The sequence below is a fragment of the Rutidosis leptorrhynchoides genome, chromosome 3 (assembly GCF_046630445.1).
Source record: "Rutidosis leptorrhynchoides isolate AG116_Rl617_1_P2 chromosome 3, CSIRO_AGI_Rlap_v1, whole genome shotgun sequence".
In the NCBI taxonomy this organism is placed as follows: Eukaryota; Viridiplantae; Streptophyta; class Magnoliopsida; order Asterales; family Asteraceae; genus Rutidosis; species Rutidosis leptorrhynchoides.
The window spans coordinates 67564232-67590068 of NC_092335.1; the positions used below are offsets into that span (position 1 = coordinate 67564232).

Sequence of the window (25837 nt, forward strand, 5' to 3'; positions counted from 1 at the left end):
TTCCGTAGACGAGGTGCGGCTGGTTGAACTTCTCGATCGAGATGTTTTCAAGAATCATGAAAAGTTGTGAATGCGAATTGTAATCGTCAAGATACAAATGAGGTTTAAAATAGAATCAAGTGGCAAACTTGAAGGATTGTTTAGTTTCATATGTAATAATTATCATTTTAACTCATTTTTAATTGTCCAAAGTTAGCAGTCCAATAGTCCGATTGTCCAATGGTTCAATAAATTCATATATGAACTAAATATATAATATTCGAATTACTTAATACGTATCGTGACCCGTGTACTGGTCTCGGTGTCGATCACAACTCAAAGTATATATATATTTTGGAATCAACTCCGACCCTGTATAGCCAACTCCCACCTTCACATATAGAGTGTCTATGGTTGTTCCGATATATATATATATAGATGGATCAATATGATAAGTCGAAACCTTGTATACGTGTCCCGTTATTTAAAATGCGTAAAATAAATAAATATATATCATGACCCATTATACAACGTGTTGTCTCAGAATTAATCCGACGTGTTGTTGTACATGTGTCCCGACGGTATGTAAAGTACAGAAATTAAAATTGCAAGAATGTAAATTGCGATAAATTAAATATTAATCAGTTAGCTGGGAACAGTTAGCCGGAACAGTTAGCGTGTAATCCTATCACAATTTCAATTAATTAATTCATCTGTTTCTAACAATTTTTATTTTGCCAATGTTTCTTCATTATGCCACTTGTTGGATTCGGATAGGTAAAAATCCAAATATGAAATTTAAATGGAAATGGTTAATCTGGGGTGAACGGATACGTATATCGGTAATTGTAAGTAGGATAATAAATGATCGTTGAATCAGATTCGAAGAATGTACAGTGTAACTTGTTAATGTGAATTCTAAATATTCCTTGGGTACTACCCACCCGTTAAAATATTTTCATCATTAACAGTTTGTACGAATGAAATTTTTAATTACAATCTTTATGAAAATATATTTGCATATATATTTTCTTCGGAGGTAACTATGAATTTAATGAGTCAATAAAATATTCAACTCATTTGATTTATCGTTATTACTAGATTACATAATCTCCAAAACATTAGAGATTACATAATCGTCATGTCGAACGAAGAACGATACGTAAAGAAGAGGTAATCGGTGTAGAATAATATGTAGAACAAAGATCATATTCGAAGTTCAGATGATGATGTTGAGGTACGTGGTGCGGATGTGATTGTTGGTGGTGGTAATGATACGGTTGGTGTTGATGCTGATGATGTCGTTGACGTCGATGATGCTACTGGTACTGAAGATTGCGAGGTTGATGTTGTTAACAGTACTGGTTATGCTGCTGGTGCTGCTGCTGGTGTTTGTAACCTTCGCACCGTGTTCTCCAAAGCCGTCACACGAGCGCGAAGTTCGTTAATTTCTGCTAGTACACCAGGATGATTGGCGGTTGGAGTGAGCGAATGAACAAGATCCGAAATATGGGATAGGATATAATCGTGACGAGATACTCGAGAAATGAGAGAGAAAATGGTTTCTCGAACAGGTTCGCCGGTAAGTGCTTCAGGTTCGTCGCCAATGGGGCAATTCGGTGGGTGAAAGGGATCACCTTCTTCTTGTCTCCAATAATTTAGTATACTACGAACCCATCCCCAATTCATCCAGAATAGATGATGAGAAATTGGTTGATCCATTCCAGTGACGCTACCTTCGGAGCCCGAATGGAAATCCATATCAGCGTAGCTGTCGGCGTCGGAGGAATTCGAACTGGACGCGGAGTTCATCTTGTACAGTCGGGGAAATGAATTTTTGGTTTGGAATAGATTATAGGAGTTGGGTTTGGTATTCTTCAATACATAATTTACATATGTATTTATAATACTCAAAATCCCGTGAATTACGGAGAATCTTTGAAATTCGTCAGGCAATGTCTATAGCAACAGATACGCTAGGATACGAATTTTGTCTATACACTATCGATGCACCAAATGCAGTAAGACGTGTCTAGACTTAAGAATACTAAGCAGGCAATTCTTAAGGATGATAAGCAGATGATTTTCGACTAGATATGATAAGCAAAACTTTTGACATGTAGACACGGTCAAAGTCCAGACTCACTAATGCATCCTAACAACTACCAGTTAGACACACTAATGCAAGGCCTGGTTCGCTAAGACCAACGCTCTGATACCACATGAGACGACCCGACCCAATCCATAGGGACGAATACAATAACATATGATAACATTGCGAGGTACTTGACCTCTATATGATACATTTTACAAACGTTGCATTTATTCTTAAAAGGCAAACTATCATTACATCAATATTTGACATTTTCGTCTAACATTTCATAATATCCAAATGACCTAATCTGTCATTTACTTATTTATATTCTCTATTGAACTCCAATGACTCGAATGCAACGTCTTTGTATCATGGCTTAAAAGGTCCCAAGTAGTATCCTTAACATGAGCTAATGCACAGCGGAAGACTTAATTCATACCTGAGAATAACATGCTTTAAAACGTCAACATAAAGTTGGTGAGATATATAGGTTTGATGCTAGCAGCGTTATAACAATGGAACACAAGATTTCATATATAAACATTTTAATAAAAATATTCTAAGTGGTTGAGCACTTGGTAACCATACTTAACATTTAATCACGTCGCATATTCCCTTTATTATGAAATCTTACTACACCGTACCAAGGTGTAGTCACGAAACGAAGTACTGTGCAACCGTTGAATACTGGTCGTCCAGTCCGGTTGGGGTTGTCAGGCCCGATAGATCTATCAACAGGATTCGCGTTTACAATACCGCTGTAAATATTAGTTACCAAGCTACAGGGAAGTATGCCAGTGGTACAACTCAACGTAGAATATATTTTTCAGTTACTTGTGTCCATAGCGTAAAACATAAAATACATGTATTCTCATCCCGAAATATTTAGAGTTTAAAAGTGGGACTATATACTCACTTTTGTCTTGAAGATATGTAATTTCGACTTGGTCTCCGATTGATATCACGAACCTATCCATATATAATATATCAATACCTTTTCTTTTTAAACAATCGTCACATATATACACTTATAATACTTTTAATACTTTTAATAATTCCTTAGTCCGTAGTTAGCAGTCCGATGTTAGTAATTCAATTTTAATGGTTCATATTTAGTTGTTTAATAAACCCCCAATGAAATAAATAAAACCCTCATCGTATATGTATTGGTCGAGATTAATCTTGACCCATGGTACCGGTGTTGTCAAATGACGTGTTGCGTACATAAAGTACCGGTGTTGTCAAATGACGTGTTGCGTACAATCATGAGATCTTATGATTAATCTTCTCGTATTGTTTACGGGTGATCCTGAACCATATAAAATTAAATTATGAGTACATATGTATAAAATATCATGTTACTTTAGGAAGATGTGATTTATTTAATTTTCTCCAATTATTTTCGTGGCTAAACTAGTCTTGGATATCCGATTTTGTTTTGGTCATAATTTCTTCGTTACAACTCCGTTTTCGTTGATTCAACTTTCCACTTCCTTGGATCGAGTCCCTCTTTAAGAATATGAACTGTAAATACCTTAGTTTGTATTCGAAATCATAGGTCATAGGTCAAATTTTGGTGAAACTTATGAAGTTAATCATTTTTGTTACAAAAACATCATTTAATGACCATTTTTCTAAAAATACTTATACTATGAATTAAATCATGAAATTTTTATGTGTTAACATATTCATAAGAAATATCATTTTTCCAGAATATAAACCTCCAATTCAAAGTTCAAGATGGTTTTTAATTATCCAACCCAAAACAGCCCCCGGTTGCACTCCGACGTCATAAAAACAGTTTTTTTAAGGTATTCTTTGAACAACCAAGTTATACCTTGTTAAATTAGCATATATTTAAGTTATATTACAGGTCTTGAAGTATTTTAAAAGTTAAGTTAGAAGGATCTATTTAGTTTGCAAACAAGTTTGAAATCATTCAAACTATGTTTTTGTTGTTAAAATTGTATACCATACAATAAGATAGCTATATATATATGAATCGAATAAGGTTATGAACAAAGTTACTACCTCAAGTTACTTGGACAAGATTGCTGTAAAAGAGGAGTAAAAACCTAGAACCAAAAGAGTGATGAAATTGGATGAAAGATTGGAAGCAACTTAAGACATAAACTTGAATTGAAAGTTGTATTTTTGTAGTGTTTTTGTTGATCTTTTTATGGTGGTGTTTAAGGTGATTCTTGAGAGGATTTTTGCTGGAGTTCTTAGAGAGACATGAGGCTAGTAAGTGTGTGTGTTTAGCTAGAGAAATGATGTTCCAAAAATTGAAAATGGATGCATGTATTTATGGTGGTGTAAAAGGTGTATAAATTTGTAATTTTGTGAAAAGATCTTTTAATCATGTGAAATTGTCATACTAAATAACAAAAGTAGTTACCTTATACATAAGGCATGAACAAGGGCTGGTTGGTGGTGATTTGATGTGTATATACCAATAGTAAATACGTATAGAAGCTAGGTATGATACGAGTACATATACTCTAGATATACGTATAGAAATCTTGTGAAAAATGGAATGAGGATTCAAATATAGCTATCTTTTGTGAATATACTTATATTTTTTTATGTATTTAAGTCTTTAAAAGTGATTAAATACATTATATATACGATATATGTATAAACATTATAGGTCGTAAGTATTTATGTCAAATAACGTTACGTATAGTTATCGTTTTGAAAGCTTAAGTTAGTAGTTTCAAAATATACTTATAACTTATTGTTATTAATACAAAATGAGATATTTAAACATCCTTAAATCATGTTAAATATGTATATATACATATATATTCACAAACGTATAATTAACATATATTGTATAGTTCGTGATATCATCGGTCAAACTAGACGGTTAAACGTTATGTAAAACTCTTTTCAAAATCATAAATCTCAACAATTTAGATTGCTTATCATGTTGGTAAGTTTTAATTTATGTAAATATTAATCTTATAAGTGTAAAACGATCGGAAAAATCCGGGTCGTTACAATATATATATTAAATGAAATTGTTATTTACATGATTAAGTGTTTCCAACATGTTAAGCAATCAAACTTGTTAAGACTTGATTAATTGAAATAGGTTTCATATAGACAATTGACCACCCAAGTTGACCGGTGATTCACGAACGTTAAAACTTGTAAAAACTATACGATGACATATATATGGTTATATATATAGTTAACATGATTTTATTATAAGTATGTATCTCATTAGGTATTTTAACAATGAGTTATATACATAAAAATGAGACTATTAATTTAAGAAACTCAAAAACGATATATATAACGATTATCGTTATAACAACGTCTTACTAGGTACATATGAATCATATTAAGATATTGATACACTTGGTTAATTATATTAAATGATAAGTAAATATATTATTAAGTGTATTAACAATGAAATACATATGTAAAAAATAAGACTACTAACTTAATGATTTCGAAACGAGACATATATGTAACGATTATCGTTGTAACGGCATTTAACTGTATATATATCATACTAAGATATATTATATATCATAATATCATGATAATATAACAATTTAACATCTCATTTGTTATAATAAACAATGGGTTAACAACATTCAACAAGATCGTTAACCTAAAGGTTTCAAAACAACATTTACATGTAACGACTAACGATGACTTAACGACTCAGTTAAAATGTATATACATGTAGTGTTTTAATATGTATTCATACACTTTTGAAAGACTTCAAGACACTTATCAAAATACTTCTACTTAACAAAAATGCTTACAATTACATCCTCGTTCAGTTTCATCAACAATTCTACTCGTATGCACCCGTATTCGTACTCGTACAATACACAGCTTTTAGATGTATGTACTATTGGTATATATACTCCAATGATCAGCTCTTAGCAGCCTATGTGAGTCACCTAACACATGTGGGAACCATCATTTGGCAACTAGCATGAAATATCTCATAAAATTACAAAAATATGAGTAATCATTCATGACTTATTTACATGAAAACAAAATTACATATCCTTTATATCTAATCCATACACCAACGACCAAAAACACCTACAAACACTTTCATTCTTCAATTTTCTTCATCTAATTGATCTCTCTCAAGTTCTATCTTCAAGTTCTAAGTGTTCTTCATAAATTCCAAAAGTTCTAGTTTCATAAAATCAAGAATACTTCCAAGATTGCAAGTTTACTTCCAAGTTTTCTAAATCCATTCCAAGTAATCATCCAAGATCAAGAAACCTTTGTTACTTACAGTAGGTTATCTTTATAATACAAGGTAATAATCATATTCAAACTTTCATTCAATTTCTATAACTATAACAATCTTATTTCGAGTGGAAATCTTACTTGAAATTGTTTTCGTGTCATGATTCTGCTTCAAGAACTTTCAAGCCATCCAAGGATCCTTTGAAGCTAGATCTATTTTTCTCATTTCCAGTAGGTTTATCCAAGGAACTTGAGGTAGTAATGATGTTCATAACATCATTCGATTCATACATATAAAGCTATCTTATTCGAAGGTTTAAACTTGTAATCACTAGAACATAGTTTAGTTAATTCTAAACTTGTTCGCAAATAAAAGTTAATCCTTCTAACTTGACTTTTAAAATCAACTAAACACATGTTCTATATCTATATGATATACTAACTTAATGATTTAAAACCTGAAAACACGAAAAACACCGTAAAACCGGATTTACGCCGTCGTAGTAACACCGCGGGCTGTTTTGGGTTAGTTAATTCAAAACTATGATAAACTTTTATTTAAAAGTTGTTATTCTGAAAAAATGATTTTTATTATGAACATGAAACTATATCCAAAAATTATGGTTAAACTCAAAGTGGAAGTATGTTTTCTAAAATGGTCATCTAGACGTCGTTCTTTCGACTGAAATGACTACCTTTACAAAAACGACTTGTAACTTATTTTTCTGACTATAAACCTATACTTTTTCTGTTTAGATTCATAAAATAGAGTTCAATTTGAAACCATAGCAATTTGATTCACTCAAAACGGATTTAAAATGAAGAAGTTATGGGTAAAACAAGATTGGATAATTTTTCTCATTTTAGCTACGTGAAAATTGGTAACAAATCTATTCCAACCATAACTTAATCAACTTGTATTGTATATTATGTAATCTTGAGATACCATAGACACGTATACAATGTTTCGACCTATCATGTCGACACATCTATATATATTTCGGAACAACCATAGACACTCTATATGTGAATGTTGGAGTTAGCTATACAGGGTTGAGGTTGATTCCAAAATATATATAGTTTGAGTTGTGATCAATACTGAGATACGTATACACTGGGTCGTGGATTGATTCAAGATAATATTTATCGATTTATTTCTGTACATCTAACTGTGGACAACTAATTGTAGGTTACTAACGAGGACAGCTGACTTAATAAACTTAAAACATCAAAATATATTAAAAGTGTTGTAAATATATTTTGAACATACTTTGATATATATGTATATATTGTTATAGGTTCGTGAATCAACCAGTGGCCAAGTCTTACTTTCCGACGAAGTAAAAATCTGTGAAAGTGAGTTATAGTCCCACTTTTAAAATCTAATATTTTTGGGATGAGAATACATGCAGGTTTTATAAATGATTTACAAAATAGACACAAGTACGTGAAACTACATTCTATGGTTAAATTATCGAAATCGAATATGCCCCTTTTTATTAAGTCTGGTAATCTAAGAATTAGGGAACAGACACCCTAATTGACGCGAATCCTAAAGATAGATCTATTGGGCCTAACAAACCCCATCCAAAGTACCGGATGCTTTAGTACTTCGAAATTTATATCATATCCGAAGGGTGTCCCGGAATGATGGGGATATTCTTATATATGCATTTTGTTAATGTCGGTTACCAGGTGTTCACCAAATGAATGATTTTTATCTATATGTATGGGATGTGTATTGAAATATGAAATCTTGTGGTCTATTGTTACGATTTGATATATATAGGTTAAACCTATAACTCACCAACATTTTTGTTGACGTTTAAAGCATGTTTATTCTCATGTGAATACTAAGAGCTTCCGCTGTTGCATACTAAAATAAGGACAAGATTTGGAGTCCATGTTTGTATGATATTGTGTAAAAACTGCATTCAAGAAACTGATTTCGATGTAACATATTTGTATTGTAAACCATTATGTAACGGTCTTGTGTAAACAGGATATTTTAGATTATCATTATTTGATAATCTACGTAAAGTTTTTTTTAAACCTTTATTTATGAAATAAAGGTTATGGTTTGTTTTAAAATGAATGCAGTCTTTGAAAAACGTCTCATATAGAGGTCAAAACCTCGCAACGAAATCAATTAATATGGAACGTTTTTAATCAATAAGAACGGGACATTTCACTAAACCCTAAACCCTAAATCCTAAACCCTAAACCCTAAATCTAAACCCAAAACCCTAAATTTCTAAACCCTAATATCTAAACCCTATAAACCCTAATATCTAAACCCCAATAGCTAAAACCTCAAAATACGCTCGAAAAACACGATAATTGTTATATATTACTTCTTTGAGCGTTTTCCCGCCAAAATGAAAACATTTATCATAAAGTGTCTCTACTAAATGTTCATATTTCATCTCATCTATAATGTTCGTGAACAAAGTTTTTTCAAAAAACGAAAAAAAAAAGTTTTTGCTTCCCCCCGCTTCCCCCCGAATGGTTACTTCCCTCTTGATCCTACCACTATATATATATATATATATATATATATATATATATATATATATATATATATATATATATATATATATATATATATATATATAGGCTAAACCTATAACTCACCAATATTTTTGTTGATATATTAAGCATGTTTATTCTCAGGTGATTATTAAGAGCTTCCGTTGTTGCATGCTAGTTAAAGACATGATTTGGAGTCAGCATACTTGTATAATATTGTTTAAAAACTGCATTCGGAAAATAAATTTTTCTATAATATTATTGTAATTCATTATGTAACGGACGTGTGAAAAAGTGTATTTTAGATTATCATCACTTGATAATCTTTGTTATGTCTAATAAACCTTTATCGATAAAATAAAGGTTATGATTTATTTTAAAAAAACAAATGTAGTCTTTGAAAAACGTCTCATATAGAGGTCAAAACCTCGCAACGAAACCAATTAATATGAAATGTTTATAATTGATATGAACGGGACATTTCAAACTATTTATAGAATCGATAACCCTTGCCAACCGAGAAGATAAAACCTTTGAGATAATCTTGTGCAACATAGAAATGAGAGCAATAGGTCAAGAATCGTTAACATAAATAGGATTACTAACCTTTAGAATAAGAGAGATGAAATACGCACTTGATCCGTGATCCAAACATTTGGAAACAAAAATAACTGTCACCGCCTTAACCACCTCTTCTTGTAAAACATCCCAATACAGAAAACAGTCGTTAACAGATGGGCACTTCAATTTTAGCCTCCATAATATCTTGTTTCAACATAAAACCAATTGACAGTAGTTAGGAACTTATCGGTTGCTATAGCAACAAAACGCTGAAGTGGAAGCGGTATGACCAAATTTTGATTTGAAGAAATCGTCAAATGACCCTTTCACCCTATCCGAATCTGTGATCCATTCACCATCAACCATGACTCCTTTAACCATTTATGTTTGACGTTTATATTTGAGAACACTATGCAAAATCGTGAGTTCTCATCTCTTTTTCGCACTTAATTCTAGCTGTTTGAACATATTAAATCTCCTCCATTTAGAAAAATCCTCTATTTCTTTCACGAAAATCTTCATGCAACTTCTCATCGTTTTCTTTGTCATCAAATACATCATCATTATAAGTTCTCGAATCACATGAAACAAGGTCACCATCCTTAACATCCACATGATAAGGGTCATATTCATATACATGCCCTTTGTATACTACTCCTTTTACCCAAACTTTAACGTTTTCATTCACATGATTCAGCTTCCTAGTTGTCACACAAACCCTACCTTGAGCAGAAGCTGCAAATCTATTGGAGTTCATTAAAATAACTCTCCTAAATAAGGATGTAACTTTCATGAAAGAGGGAGCACCCCATGCGGTTGGAAGATCATTGATCTCTAACCACACTGAACATTAATCCATAATGAAGTTGTCCATTACAGGTTTTGAAACCAAATATATTGAAAATGTAAAAGCGTGTTATTCTGAAATGCAAGACACACCTTGGCCGAAGAATAAGAGCCTCAAAGTGAGAGCCACATACCTCAAATGTAATGAATAACCACATTTTTATCCCTTCGTCGTGACAAATCCGATGAATAGATGACGTAGTCTCTAAATTCATAATTTTCATCAATAATGAATCCGAAAAATTGTTAATACTAAAATCTCATGATCCTCCATAACAATGGATTTGCAATCATAAGCAACGGTTGTTCTTTCTTATTCTCATCTCTTAACACTGAAGCATAAGAGTTGGACTCCATGTTCACCTCAGGGACCACTTTTCATTAGAGATTTAGAAACAATTAGTTCACCACGAGACTTGAAATCAGATAACTATTTACGTTTTTCTCCACCTTTAAATATGGATACCACGACAAACAAATCATAATTCCATATCCATATGGAACCCAAATTCTTGGCCGATGCATCTTTTTTTTTTTTAACATCGGTATCGAAATCACTCAGAGGAGACTTAACTACCTTCGTGATTGTATGCTACCCACGCACGCGTTATGAGGGAGCTCAAATCGCAACAACCCTAGCAGTACGGTTAAAGGTTGGGAAAACCCCCTCCGAGAAGCTACTTATTAACAGTACAAATAGATCTCAGCCCCTGGAATTGAACATGCGCCTACTCATTGAGGACAAACAGTCCGCCCCCTCATATACTACTCGGGAAATGCCTCGGTGGTCTAGTCAATGCATCTTGATTTTTTACCCCCATAAATAAAACGAATCCAAAGTATTTACCTGATATGAACGTTTTAGAGCTACTTATGAGTCCGCGATACGCCCGAAAAGTTGACACTCCTTCCACGATCGATATGAATTCACAAACGGAGGAAGATTGGTAATGAAAAACGACATCGTGATGGTGGAAGTGTGTTATCAGCGCCCTCGAATATTAGTGGTCAGACATCCCCTCCGAGTAGATTTATGTTCCGCGGTAAAAAGGACAAAACGAAAAAATGGTTTAGAAGCGCACTGAATGGTGGAAGTGTGTCATCGGCGCCCTCGAATCGAGGGCGGAACCTTATGGAGACTAAAGAGGGCCAAGGTCACCCCATATTTTTGGGCTAGTAATGTAATTTTTATAACATTTCACGGGCTAAAGAATTTTAGAGCTTGGCCTCTCTAAAATATTGATAGTCTTTTATTTTTATTGAGAATAAGTCCAATCTTTTATTTGTAATGTACTCTATTTATTCAGTTATTTGAATATTCAATTTGACCCCTAATTAAAAATTTCATGTTTCGCCTCTCCTTATAAGTGACAGTTTTTTATTTTTATTGAGAATAACTCCAACCTTTTATTTTGTAATGTATTGCATTTAATTAATTATTTGAATATTCATTTTGACCCCTGATCAAAAATTCCACGTTTCACCTCTCTCTAGAATTGGATAAGAATACATCCGCTAAGAGTGGTCTTAATCGATCCTAAATGAATTTGAGGTGATGAATGTAAAACAACCACTCAACCCACCATTTTGAGAGCATATTTAAATACTACTTAGAGCACTGTTAACCATGACATAATGTCATCTCAGGACAGGCTACCACATCTGCACCTCCATTCATCACTAACTAAAGACTAACTGTTAACAACGATGACATACTCATCACACACTTTCTCACACCCACTAAATTAATTAATTTTTTACAAGTAAGTTTAAAAGTATCATGTACATGCAAAAAATAGCATTTGTCCATCTTCAATTATGCGTAGCAACGACCAAATGGAGTACGGGTCTTCAACGACGGACCAAGGACATTTTGCTGATACTGGCATTCTTGGATGACGGAGGCAACAACGGTTCCAAAGACTGACTGTTAAGAACACTCTTAGATCTTACTTGCTATAGAACTTGAACTACCATCCATTTTAAAGGCGTTAGTCATAGCGATTTAAGTTCCAACCACCTTAGTATAATTGTCTATATTCTTTTAGATGGTTCGAACCAACCCAAAATATATGCCAAGCTTAATTTAGAGCCACTTGTGACATAAGAGCCCACTTATGTCGATTCTATGAGTTACTTCGAACATCGGTGTTTGTACGTGCTTAAGTTTAACCCACCAAGTTTTGTACTCATTTTCTAGTCTAATAAATTATAAATTAAATTATCAAAAATATATAGAAAAATGTACGGAGTATTTATTAAATATGCTTACATAGAAAGTTCTTTTATTTGAGAGGTACTTATCAGAATTTTACATCAATATTTAGGTTCAACTATTCTTGTACTTTATAATCTAAAGTCATTATGTATATTCATATTGTATTGCACGCCGAAATTCAATGTTTACTAGAAGTAGTGAATTCCGGCTCTCGACTTTTTAACTTTGGGCCACTATGTACTCTTTATTTATACCATGTATAACTAACAATCAATTATAACTCGTCAATTTTTGTTCAACACGATATAATACGGAGTAGTATTTTGTAATTAATTAGTTAAAGACAAGTAATCAATCTAATCTATATTATTCTATAATACTAGGCCCATAATCCGGATTATAAAATTTTCAGAAAACTTGTTGGATCAACGTACTTTGAGCAGACTTATTGTTTATGGACCATTATATTATATACTTAATTATTTTAGTCGAAACTCGTGTTGTATTCCTCTATAAATATCTGTGTGTGTGTGTGTGGGGGGGGGGGGGGGGGGGGGGATGTACTAGTAGATTTTTAGGTAACTATTTATGAAAGGTGTAAACGAGCAGAGTGGAGCCCGAGCTCGACTAGGCTCGAGCTTGGCTCGTTTGAAATTCACAGAGCTCAAGTTCAAACTCGGCTCGGTTCGAGCCTAATATCTTAAGCTCGAGCTCGGCTCATTTGATATTATAGAAGCTAGGGCTCGGCTCATTTATTACGTAACACCTTTTATTAATAATTTTTTTTAATTATGTCCATTTTTTAGTCACTTAAAATAAATTATAATATTAATATTTTAACTATATAAAAATTATAATAATTATAGTGAAATTAAATTATTAATTATATTATTATAAAATAGTAGTTTAGTGTGTATATATATATATATATATATATATATATATATATATATAATATTAATATTTTAACTATATAAAAATTATAATATATATAAAATGGTAGTTTAGTGTGTGTGTGAATATATATATATATATATATATATATATATATATATATATATATATATATATATATATATATATATATATATATATATATATAACTCGTTTACGCTCGCGAGCCTGTTCGAGCTCGAGATATAAAGCTCGAGCTCGGGCTCGTTTATTAAACGAGTTTCAAAATATGTTTAAGCTCGGGCTCTCATTTAGGCTCGACTGGAATAGAGTTTTTAACGAGCCGAGCACGAGTAGCTATTGAAAATATAGATGACAATGAATCAGATATGTATCGGGTGATCCTATAGTCATATCCATATCCATTTAATTTTTAAATCCATATTCATATCCATTTAAATTAAATATAATTCATTCATTCATATTCATCCGTTAGATTAAGCAGGTAAAAAGATATCCGTTAGATGTTAAGTTTATATAAAAATATTTATGTTATGAAATGAAATCATCAAAATATGTTAACAAATAATTAAGATATACGAATTTAATACTATTCACTTAGTTGTATCTTCACAAACTATATTTTCGATAACATGTTAATAGCTTATAGTGTACAAATATAAGGATATGTAACATATTTAAGTAAATATGTATCTATGTATTTCGGATGGTAAATGGATATATTCATGGATGATAAATTGTCATTTATATTCGATCCATTAACTTTTCACATCAACAACATCTATATCCATATCCACTTATCATCCATTTAGATCATACATATCTATTTAAATTGATCAGATACATATTCGATGGATCGGACATCCATTGTTATTCCTAATTGAAACCCACCAATACTGACCACCCACTCAGTATGATTTTGATGCTTATAAAATACCTCCACCAATAACTCATATATGACATGAACGAAGATTGTGACTACAACAATGAAACGACCTCGAACCCTTTACTCGAAAAGATAACACATTTTTTACAGGCTTCGCGGCCCAAAGCGAGTTTTTAATGTCGAACCTAAACCATGATCTGACCATCAGCTCCATAACAAAGTCGCAACGCGGCTTAAAGGGTCGCGACGCGACCTTCCACTATACCAGATGCCCAAAACCATGTTTCGGCTTCGGCATCCAATTCTCTTTATAAGTTGCGACACGATTTAATGGGTCGCGACGCAACCTAGCAAAGAAATTGCTGCTGCATTTTTATAATCAAGTTTTCACCATAAATCCAATATACACTAGTCTTGAACTTTTTTCCAAACCATCTCAAGAGTTACCCAATACTTAAAGTACAACAATTCATTAAGTTGCAATTATATCAAACCAACCATTGGGATATAATGACCCGATACAAAAAAATGTGGCAATTTCGACCCAAGTACACAAAACGTCGGTTTTTTGACTCAATAACCCAACCCAATATTACGAGCATGATCTCGGGGATTTTACCAATCCCCTACCCAAGTCCAAAGGCTACAAACCATTTCGCCAAGCTCAAGCAAGCTCCTAGCATTCTAGTCTAGTCACTAGAACTTCCAAGAAATCCAACGGGTACCTTTAAAAAGGTAAACAACGCGAAGGGTAAGCAAAGCTTAGTGAGAGAAATATCTATACATATATGCATATAACTTACCGACCCGCATACCAAAAAAAACCAAGCATATTATAAGCACTGAAACAAGCTTTATAATGAACACACAATCAACATAGTATGTTATACAACAACAACAAAACGCACATTATGGTTAACCATAAGCACAAGGGAATGGCTCTCAGGAAGACCATCGATTGTTTACAACAACCATTAGTGATACAAACACACAATTTTCACTAACCCACAGGTGGTATCGAACGCCCGAACTTAAACCCACATGTCACGCTCAATGTGGTATCGCACGCCCGAACTTTAAACCCACATTTCACGCCACACGTAATGATATGATATCGACACCCGAACTTTAACCCACACCACATGCTACCACATGATATGGTATCGACACCCGAACTTTAACCCATATCACATGCCAACACACATGACAATGCGGTATCGACACCCGAACTTTAAACCATCACCTCATGCCGAACACGATGTGGTACCGACACTCGAACTTTAACCCACATCGCAGGCGAGCAAATAAATTATACACATACATATATAATTATTTCACTCACCTCAAAGCGCGCACGAGCACAAGCCATGTATGCACAACCTCCGTCATCTCATCCGAGAAAGTATTCACCTATTTAACACATAGACATTCAAACACATAAACAACCATGCTCTATAAGAGAATCCGATGCCAACACCCTTAACCAAGGGTTTCCACCTTGCTCACCAAAATTCGGTCATACAGACACCTAAAATGAGCACAACCCAATTACCACTACGGGCTGCAATTCTAACCCATACAAACAAGATAATGATTATACACTAATCCTCCTAACACTAACCCATACAAGTCCGAATTGACCCAAAAGAACATAACCCATATCAACACAAGCCATTAACACCCATAATCACTAATGGCTAGTGATTATGTCTCCAACACACTAATTACATAATAACCCAAGTACTTATACTTAGATTCACCAAAACATGACATAAACCCTAGCTTTGTCACAAACCAAAACCAACACCCAAATTTGACTCAAAAACATGTTCTTATGAACATAAAACTCACCAATACACTAGTTATCTAGTGATAAGCACCCAAAACCATGACAAATATAACCAAGTTCTTCATCAAACCCTAAACCCACAACAATTGGGTTTACACATTCAAACTTACAATAAAACCCCCAAATTTTAAAGGAAAATGGGGTTTATAACCCATCACTAACACAAACCCTAACACAAAATGAAAATTAAACAACAAAATTCGTATTAGGATTTACCTCAAGTACCAAAGAGAAGCCTAGAGGCTAGACACACCAAGATGAACTCCAATTTTGGTGGAAATCACCATATTCTTCTTCCTCTAAAGCTCTCTCTCACTAGAAACCCCTTTCTCTCTAAGGATTTTAGTTTGGTGGGTGAAAATGAAGATAAGATCCGCTCAAGATCTTCTTTGGGTGTTTAAAACCCGTCCCCATGCATAATTGCAATCAAGTCCTTTATTTATAAAAATTGCAAAGCAGACCCCAGGACACGACTTAAACCTGGTTTCAAAAATCAGGGTGTTACAAACAATATTTAGCAGCAGCTTCATATATGAGATCAGCTTCTGAAACAATTGGTATCACTGAGCTACTGACTTCTTTGTAAAAAGATGTACTTGTTCATTATTTGAGATATGCAAAAATATACCAAGCATTACATATTTCATCAATCAAAATCTTCGATTACAAGATAGATATTTAAAAAAAATATATGGGAATATTTCTCCAACTTCGTTTTAAAAGAGAATTTTATAAGTTTTAATTATATTTGGTTGAATAATACCTTAAATTAGCCCCAAGATAATTTAATGGTTGAAATTTTGATATCTTGACAAGAAGTCTCATGTTCAAACTTTACTAACGTCATTTCTTGGATATACACATAAATGGCCATGTATTTATGTTTTATTTGAATATGCACATAAAAGGATGTGTATTTAGACATAAGGAATGATATGTACCATTTGAATTCTAAGAATCAAAGTAGTACTTGTTACTTATTTAGTGAAGCTATAGAACAAGAAACAAGCTTTGAATATAGTAACAACTAGTCCGGATCGGCCCGCGTGATGCGGCGGACGCTTTCGGTCTGCATGTTCGTATTTAACGTAGCGTTGTGTATGTACAGAGGGGGAGACGGCCCATGTGTAATGACCCGTTTTTTAGATGTAGATTTGGTTAGCGTTTTTGTAAAAATGTCCCGAATGTAGTTAGTCTCGTTTTCTTCGTAAAATTATTTGAAGTTTAATGGTGGTGTCAGTGGACAATAATTCGCGTCGAACAGAAAGATATAGGTCCTTAAAGATGGCGGTGGAGTACTGGAGTTTGTGAGTATTCATGAATTAAATATTGAATTTACACTTCAAGCCCCTGCATAATTTTAAGGTTGGACAAAGTAGAGGGAGTTTAACTGGAAAATGCAAGTGTGAAAAGAGTGTGTGAAACGACAAAAAAATTGAACTGGGCGACACCCGAATCCATCCCATTTAGTGAAACGACAAAAAATTGGACTGGGGGACACCCGAATCCATCCCATTTAGTATGTTGATGAATGAATGAAAATGAAAAATGAAAAATGGATAGTTTCATTGAATTGAATACTCAATAGCTACCTGTCATTACAACTGGAACAAACTGGTGACGAACTAACAATTCCAACTAATAGGTTAGGTGGTTATAACCATTTGTAATTCTGTGTATTTGGTTATGAAGTCACGTGTCTCTCACATGCATATTAATTAATGGATTCATAACAAGTAAATACAACATACAGAAGCAAATGTGTACAACTGATCACATATCTACACGATCATCCAAAACCATAAACTTAAGTAACAAAGAATGTTTTAAATAAAAATAAACTCATTACATCGTTATTCGACATTTGTGAACTCAGAACCAAGTATTGTAGCATTATACCAACTGCGACAAAATCAGTACTTATAACGCAAACCACAACATTTCCAATAGACCCTAATTTCAAAACTCGTTTAACCATAAGCATTATAACACATACGATACGTAATTTTCATCCCCTTAATGGCCTTTTCGACGACCACCTTTCTTTTTGCCACCCTTTTTCTTGCCGCCTTTACCGGACCCACGACTACCGGACCCACCACCAAATGCATAACTACTAGGATCACTACCGAACCCACGGCTTTTAGAACCGCTCGATGAAGCTTTGGATTTCAACAAATCTTTAACATCGAGTATACCATTCCTGAAATGGCCTGCAGTTGACATTAGTACTCTATCCTCGGGTTTACGTGGCCCTGAAGAGCGTTTGCTACGGTTTCCACGTTTTCCTCCAACTTGTCCAAGTATTATATTCTATTAATCAAACATCGTAGGCGATTTCAGTCACACTATAAGTTGTGAATAAGAATATGAGTAATTTATACTGATAGTCCCAGATGTTTATACGGAGTATGAAACTATAACAATCGTCCTTATCTTCTGAAAATCATTAAATAAATTACATCAATCGTCCTTATCTTGTAATTTTAAAGACACAAAATATCAAGAATTGGTCCCTGTGGTTTGTATCATAAATCACTGATGGTCCATGAACTTTTTTCCCGTCAAGGATGGTCCCTCTGATTTGCATTTGAATCACCGAAGGTCCCCGAGGTTTGCATTTTGAATAACCGATGGTCCTTGTTGTTTCATTTTTTTTGGTCAAAAATGGTCCCTGAGATATGCACCATAGTATGAATGGTATCGGTACCAATACCGTACCATACCGGTACCGAACCGCATAGTATCGATACCGAAAAAAGTCCAAACCCTTTTCCGAATACCGTACCGAATTGTCGGTTTCGGTACCGGTATCGGTTTTTCGGTACTAATATCGTATAGTACCGACATCTTTTATGTATAGTTAAACTTTGTTTAGTTGTTTTTAGCTCACTACCTTGGCTCAAAACTTTTAAATAAGCTAAACTAACCTTTTAATTTGCATACAATCGTTGTAACCTCGTTAATAAGCATTACGAAAAGTAAATTGACTAGTATATATTTCTTAATAAAGTTTAGAACAATCGGGGTTTAAGATCGTTTTAAATTAAGACAGTTACACAAAACTCCTTTAAATATATATAACATAAATTAACATAAATTATGAACACATTGATATGAAGAACAATGCATTTGCTGTTGATGCTATGATATTGCAAAATGATTCAAATTAATTACAGTACTAATTTCATATATGAAACTCGTGTTTCTATATTTTTTTGAACAAATATTAATCGATTAAATTTTAATACTATTAATTAACCTACACTTTAACTAATCAATTTACTTAACAGTTTATACACCTCCTACTGTTAGATAATTTTGAATGCATACATAATATATCAGATTTCATGGAAATTTAAAAAATTTTTTTTGAAAAGCAAGATAATTTTATTGATAAGGAAATGATACAACGAGGATTACAACATGAGTAACACTAATTTGAGCGAAACTCGAGGACCTATACTAGATATAAAGTAAGAGACTAACGAGATGTAGAATACCCTGATTTCGGAGCAGTATTAACAAACTTAACATCAATCACCATTACCCTCATCATCTACTTAAAAATGCACTTTGTCCACTTACTCTCATATTTAAAAATATGAGAGCTTATGAATAGATTTTAAAAATGCACTTTGTCCACTTACATTATTGGATCAACGATGCATACACACTTCTACTATTGACCTACACATTAACATTGTAATATTAAACTGACCCACACATTAACATTGTAATATTTTATGGACACAGTATATAACACTCACACGCACGTGTTTACTTCACAAATTTTTACTATGTCTTTCTATCGAATGTGAACAGATTATAGTTAATGTTTTACGTTATATATTTTTTTATAACATAGACCATATTACATAGTACTTCATGACTATTTTTATTCATTTTATATATCGGTATTCAAATCGGGAGTACCGGTACCGAACGGCTTAGTACCGAAACCGAATTTTGTGTAAATTAGGAACCGATACTGAATACCATCGGTACGGTATTTCGGTACCAGTACCGGTACGGTATCAGTACGGTTTCGGTATTTCGGTGTTTTTGCTCATCCCTACACCACAGGGACCATCGGGGATTCATAATGCAAATCACAGGGACCATCCATGACGAAAAAAAAGTTCATGGACCACCATTGATTTCTGATACAAACCATGCGGACCATTCTTGAAATTTTGTCTTCTATAAATTACACTGGTCTTTACCTAAAATGTACGTTGATGGTCCCTAATACACTTAAAATGCGTGTTGATCGTCCCTCCTATTTACGCATTTTTAAAGGACAATCAACGTACCTGTACACTTTTAAGTAAATCAGAGACAATCGCTGTAATTTTTTAAAGATAAGGACGATTGATGTAATTTTATGAAAACCATAGGGACGACAGTCAAATCAATCAAGGACGATCGGCGTGATTGGCATGAGATAAGGATGGTTGATGTAATTTTATATAAACCACAAGGATTTATCGGTATAATTTACTCTAAGAAAAGAACCGAGCATTATAAGAGAAAAAACATCTAACCTCTTGTAATATTTTTTGCTCCCTTTCTTTCTGTCTTTTCATCGGTACTAACGCTACACTTAACGGGATCCTCTGCTTCTTAGGGGGCTGAAGTTTATTACATGATTTACCAATTCAATAAAAAGCATCCGAAGACAATGCAGCCAAAAATAAATAAATATATTTTTAATAAAATAATTAGAAAATACGATTAGAAAAGTAGTTACCTTTCCACCAAGTGAAACTACTTTCCGGTTTTCCATATCCTTCTTCTCTTTCCATGTCATATGGGTGCGTCCTAAATGTATATGTGGAATTATATTACGTGATAGTACGCGAAAATTTCGAAATGCATTGTTTCATTACAAAAATATGCATGGTAGAGCAGGTAATATTTGCCTAGAGCTTCAAATATGGGTTATTATCGACTATCTAATGACAATTTTTTGGGCTGCTCAGGAGTGCTTTTTGTTTCAACGGGTCCGGTTGGGCCATATTTTCCCCTTTTTTGTTTCTTGACGGGTCAGAAAGATTAAGTTTTCTCTCAAGGCGAGGGCAATCGAAAACGAAAAGGGTTACAAACTACAAATTCTATCAACTTCATTATTTCCATGTTTCACTACCGTCGCCATATACCACTACCAATATAATTAGAAACTGCCAATATTCGACTCATACTTCTTAAGATCGCAAGCCAAAACAAGATCTCACATTAAAAATTATAATCACACATCTATTAAACAATTGAGATCTGATTAAAAAAATGTATTTGAATGTTTTATACAAGTAAAAGCATATGAACATGAAAATGTTCATTCACAAAATTATTAATATTTATATAACAATAGAAAAAGACATTAAGGGGTTGTTCAGCTGTAGGTACTTGTCCATAGATCTCCAAGAAAACGTGAAAAAACAGAAGACGTATTGACGAAAGAAAACTCATTTTTCAATTTGGTAAATTAAGTTTTCAAATACTAACACTTCAAATTCGAAAACGTTCCTTCCTACAGATAGGAAAACAAAATTTCTTCCTTTTCAGATCACCACAAGACTAATCCAAAGGGCTAAATTCAAAGCGGTTTTAACTAAAATCATGATGTCTTCTTAGACTACACTAAATAGATAAATGGGTGTTGCATACATGTTTCTAGATGAAACTCAGAATCGAACGAAGGATAGTTCTAGTTAAAATCTTAGATACTAGTGAACACAATTGCCTAATAGTCCTGTACAATTATGTTTATTTACAAGTTTGTCATATAATTACCAACTAAACTGAATCAAATAGTTCAGTCCACTTTACATGTGCTACCAAATCAATAAAAAAAAGGATACTTAACATACAAACAGAGCATATATGTATTACGAGTACTAACCAATATGCTCGATATCTTTCAATATCGATTTCAAATTCATGTTTGTCGAATTCGATTCTTCTTTATTTCCACCTCGCTTTCTTCGATCCATTTTTATTAATTTTCAATTCAATATCTGTCAGACAAATAATAAAAAAACAACATTTTACTTGATGAATAAAAACATCTAAAACCCTAACCTATTCATCCTTCTGAGCCCCAATTCATAGATTTTAACCCGGTAATTAAAAAAGAAAATTAATTTAAAAACCCTAATTTCTCTGTAGTCTGTACAACTATTTCAATAACTGACTATATGATACAAACCTAAAAAAATCTATTATCTTTAGCTAAACTTACCAGTGAATCTTATTTGACTGGCCAACGGTGAACGGCGGTTACTATTGCGGCAGGCGGCGAGCGGCGGTTAGTAGTGGCGGCGAACGGCGGTGGCAGCTAACAACAGTATACTGCTCGACCTTTGTATCGTTATAATAAACCCGGTACAACTTAATGGACTGAATTTATGAAGAGCCCACTGGACCTGTCTTACTAGTGATCCAACAAAAAAGGTAAATAGCACGGAGTAAATTTTTTATTTTATTAGTGAAGTGAAATGACTCGTGGAATCACAGATTTATTTAAACGAAACAGTTTAATGGTATATTTTAAGTATTAAGTGAACGTAAAAGTTAAAGTCTTTTAGTTTAATAACCCGTGGAACCAGAGAATCCGACTAAGAAACTCGTCAGCTGAACATTTCATCAAACGCCTAAAATGCATATTAAACAATTCACATCCAAGAGATAATATTGGTTGTCATTTTATTCTAAAATTGTAAATTAAAATATAAATTTAGAATTAGTTTTTTTCTACCTAACTTTTATACCTTCTCGTACTCAATTCAAAATAATTAATTAAAATAATTCAAAATTATTTAATTTTAATAATTAAAATAATTATTAATAAGATTTAATAATTATAATTAATTAATAAGATTTAATTTTAATTCAAAATTATTTAAATTAATGACATCACTCACTATGCTTAGATTTTTTTCTTTTGTTTTTTGATTTTTTCTTAACAAAAGAATTAGTCTAATAATGACATCATCATTATAGCATTTTAATAGAAACTATAGATAAAGCAACTAAGGAGATGGAAAAAAAAAATTAAAAGTTGATTTAGTCAAGAAATTCAACTAAAAAGTATTACAGCCTCCGGTAATAAGCCAAGAGAAATAAGGAAAGAGGTTAATATAATATTATCATATACATCATTTTTTATAATATTAAGATAACATCAAATGTTACACGCCACAACGATTCAATTTTGTTGAGCCACAACGACCACAACGGGCTCTGTGAGGCCGTTGTGGTCAACTTTGTTGCCTCTTTGTGAGAGCGGACCACGATGATTACAACGGATATTAGCATGATGCAGGAACGTCTGTTGATGCTAAAGATCACAGGTGGGCCCAAATTTATCAGCGTCGGCCCAAGAAGCTATTGGGCTTACATGATTATTTGGAGTATGGTAAATTGGGCCTGGAGTGAGCTGTTACATCGTGACTTGAAGATTAAGCCAAGGAAAAGACTTTTTTGTCTCCAATTATAATTAGTTATTTTATTTCCTTATTGAACCAATTTATTTCCTGTATTTAAACTCTTGAGGAGATTGAGTTTTATTCAGTTTTTATGTTTTGAATATTGAATAATAAAATAATTCCACGTGAATATTATCACGTTTGGGTTCATCCTGCGCAGCTGTTTCTTTTCAGCCCTTAACAGGGACATTATTTGGTATTTAGAGCGCTAGGTTTCGAACCGAAAACATGCATCGTAGAGGTAACCATCGAGTTAACCCTCATGATGCTGAGATTGCTCGTTTGCAGCAAAGAATCGAAGATCTACAGTTGAACCGAAATCTAGATGAATACTATGATTCGGAACATACAGAAGATCAGTGGGAAAATCCTTTCGCCGATGCGCCGAGAGGATTCCAAAGGGGTTTTCAGGAAGATCCGTTACGCAGTCTGGGTATGAAGGTGGAGATCCCCGAGTTTACGGGTATTCTCCACGCCGATGACTTTCTCGACTGGCTAAGTACAGTGGAACGTGTTTTTGATTTAAAAGACATCCCTGAACGCTTGAAGGTCAAGTTAGTCGCAATTAAGTTAAGAAAACATGCATCACTTTGGTGGGATAATGTAACAAAAAATCGTGTGTTGGCCCGTAAGTCAAAGGTAGAAACGTGGGATAAGATGAAGAAGCTTCTAAAAGCGAAATTTCTGCCACAGAACCATCGGCAGGAGGCTTTTTTGGAATATCACTCGTTGCAACAGAAGTCATTAACTGTGGAAGAGTTGATCCGTGAGTTTGACAAACTACGGATAAGGTGTGATGCTAACGAGGAAGAAGAGCAAGTTATTGCACGGTTTTTGGGTGCTTTAAAACCAGAGATAGCAGAGGTGGTGTCCTTGCAATCATATTGGTCATACAACGACGTTTGTAGACTCGCGTTGAAAGTCGAAAAACAACAGGCTAGAGGAAAGAATAAATTGCCGTTTGTTCGCACTCCTTTTGTTCCTAAGAGCAATACGACAACAGTAGATAAAGGAAAGCAACTTGCTTCGTCTAATAGCATTCCTAATAATAACATACGTGGCCCTAGATGCTTTAAATGCCAAGGAATGGGACATTATGGTCGTGATTGCCCTAATCAACGAACAATAACAGTGGACAATAACTTTGATGAACCCGTGTATGATACAGATGGGGAGCAAGATGAAGTTGCAGCCACTTTTGATGATCAGGAGGAGGTTATTTATCCGGATAAAGGCGAGTCTCTAGTGGTACAAAGAGCCTTAAACACGATACCTGTTTTGTCAGTTGATGATAATGCGTGGTGGAGGAATAATATCTTCAGAACACGGGTCACAGCCAAGGGAAAAATTTGCAATATGATTATAGATGGAGGTAGTTGTGAGAACGCGGTATCGGTAGAGATGGTGGACAAACTTGGGTTGAAAGCAGAAGATCACCCCGAGCCGTATCAATTAACGTGGTTGAAGAAAGGTAATAACATTAAAGTCAATAAAAGATGCTTGGTGAAGTTTTCGATAGGCCAAAAGTACAAGGATGAGATATGGTGTGAAGTCATTCCGATGGACGCGTGTCATCTATTGTTGGGCCGACCGTGGTTATTTGATCGCAAGGTGAAACATGATGGTTAAAAAAATACGTACACTTTCTTCAAAGATGGCATACAGATTACTCTGGCTCCGTTGGATACGCGTCAACAACAGGAGAACGAGTCCACACTAATTCTCAACCGCGCTGAATTCGAGCAGTCTGCTAAACTTTCAATGGTGGTGTTTACGGTAGTCATTGAGGAGGTTAATGAGGAATGTGAAGGAGTGCCCGAACAGGTTAGGGGTCTTCTCCAGGAATTCTCAGAAGTTATGCCAGACGAGATTCCACCCGGGTTGCCAAAGATGCGAGATGTCCAACATTGCATCGATTTAATACCCGGCTCAACCATACCGAACAAACCAGCGTATCGAATGAATCCTACTGAATTTGAAGAATTACCACGTCAAGTAACCGAATTATTGGATAAAGGATTGATACGAGAAAGCATGAGTCCATGCGCGGTCCCCGCTCTTCTAGTGCCAAAACAAGGGGGACATATCGGATGTGTATTGATAGCCGAGCGGTTAATAAGATTACCATCAAATATCATTTTCCCATACCAAGATTTGATGATCTACTCGACCAATTGCATGGTGCTGCTATTTTTTATAAAATCGATTTGCGAAGCGGTTACCATCAAATACGGATGCGACC

General features: G+C 33.9%; 1 protein-coding gene across 1 annotated transcript; it reads right to left on the reverse strand.

Moving 5' to 3' along the window:
- Nucleotides 1-17828: 17828 nt before the first annotated feature.
- Nucleotides 17829-22475, reverse strand: LOC139896271 (uncharacterized). The gene is made up of 5 exons (XM_071878870.1): nt 22350-22475; nt 22011-22125; nt 20859-20929; nt 20653-20739; nt 17829-18418 (listed from the first exon to the last, which is right to left on the reverse strand). Exons 2-5 carry the CDS (start codon nt 22099-22101, stop codon nt 18122-18124), a joined length of 546 nt encoding a protein of 181 aa, XP_071734971.1. The 5' UTR covers nt 22102-22125; nt 22350-22475; the 3' UTR covers nt 17829-18121.
- Nucleotides 22476-25837: the final 3362 nt, after the last annotated feature.

Bases quoted from the DNA above. Each gene is read 5' to 3' on its own strand.
- LOC139896271 (XM_071878870.1), bottom strand. From the start codon at position 22,101: ATGGATCGAAGAAAGCGAGGTGGAAATAAAGAAGAATCGAATTCGACA. The intron at 20,930-22,010 runs GTTAGTACTCGT...ATATACATTTAG, and splicing joins GAAAGATATCGAGCATATTG to GACGCACCCATATGACATGG. The intron at 18,419-20,652 runs GTTAGATGTTTT...TTTGATTAATAG, and splicing joins AGCAAAAAATATTACAAGAG to AATATAATACTTGGACAAGT.